The sequence below is a fragment of the Nestor notabilis genome, unplaced genomic scaffold (assembly GCF_000696875.1).
Source record: "Nestor notabilis isolate BGI_N333 unplaced genomic scaffold, ASM69687v1 scaffold21119, whole genome shotgun sequence".
NCBI lineage: Eukaryota > Metazoa > Chordata > Aves > Psittaciformes > Psittacidae > Nestor > Nestor notabilis.
Genome location: NW_009942625.1, coordinates 3777 through 4065, shown reverse-complemented (window position 1 = coordinate 4065; position 289 = coordinate 3777). Strand labels below are relative to the sequence as shown.

At 65.7% G+C, this 289-nt stretch overlaps 1 protein-coding gene across 1 annotated transcript in view; it reads right to left on the bottom strand.

Annotated features, from left to right (window-relative positions):
- Nucleotides 1-289, bottom strand: part of LOC104411147 (potassium voltage-gated channel subfamily KQT member 4-like) — a gene marked incomplete at both ends in the record, with an annotated part of 1220 nt that overhangs the window by 521 nt on the left and 410 nt on the right. Inside the window, one exon of the mRNA XM_010021497.1 lies at nucleotides 135-237. Coding sequence (XP_010019799.1) covers nucleotides 135-237 — 103 coding nt within the window. The remainder of the gene's footprint in view (nucleotides 1-134; nucleotides 238-289) is intronic.

Sequence of the window (289 nt, the reverse complement as noted above, 5' to 3'; positions counted from 1 at the left end):
GCCAGGATCCATCCCTGCTCCCTGCCCAGCTCGGCCACCGCCATGGGCTGGATCGGGGCTCTCTGGACAGGTCCACTCATCCAGCTGGGAATGGCAGCACATACAGTGGGGGACGCAGGAGGGGATGGTCTCACCTGACCGCCCGGATGAGGGTCTTCACCGCTGGCATGATGTCCTCGCAGGTCAGGTCGCAGTGGGAGCTCTTCTCCTCGCTGCTGTCCTCCAGCGGGTAGTCAGCTGCGGATGGGTGGCAGAGACCCAGGGCTGCAGAGACCCCTGTGCCCCTCGA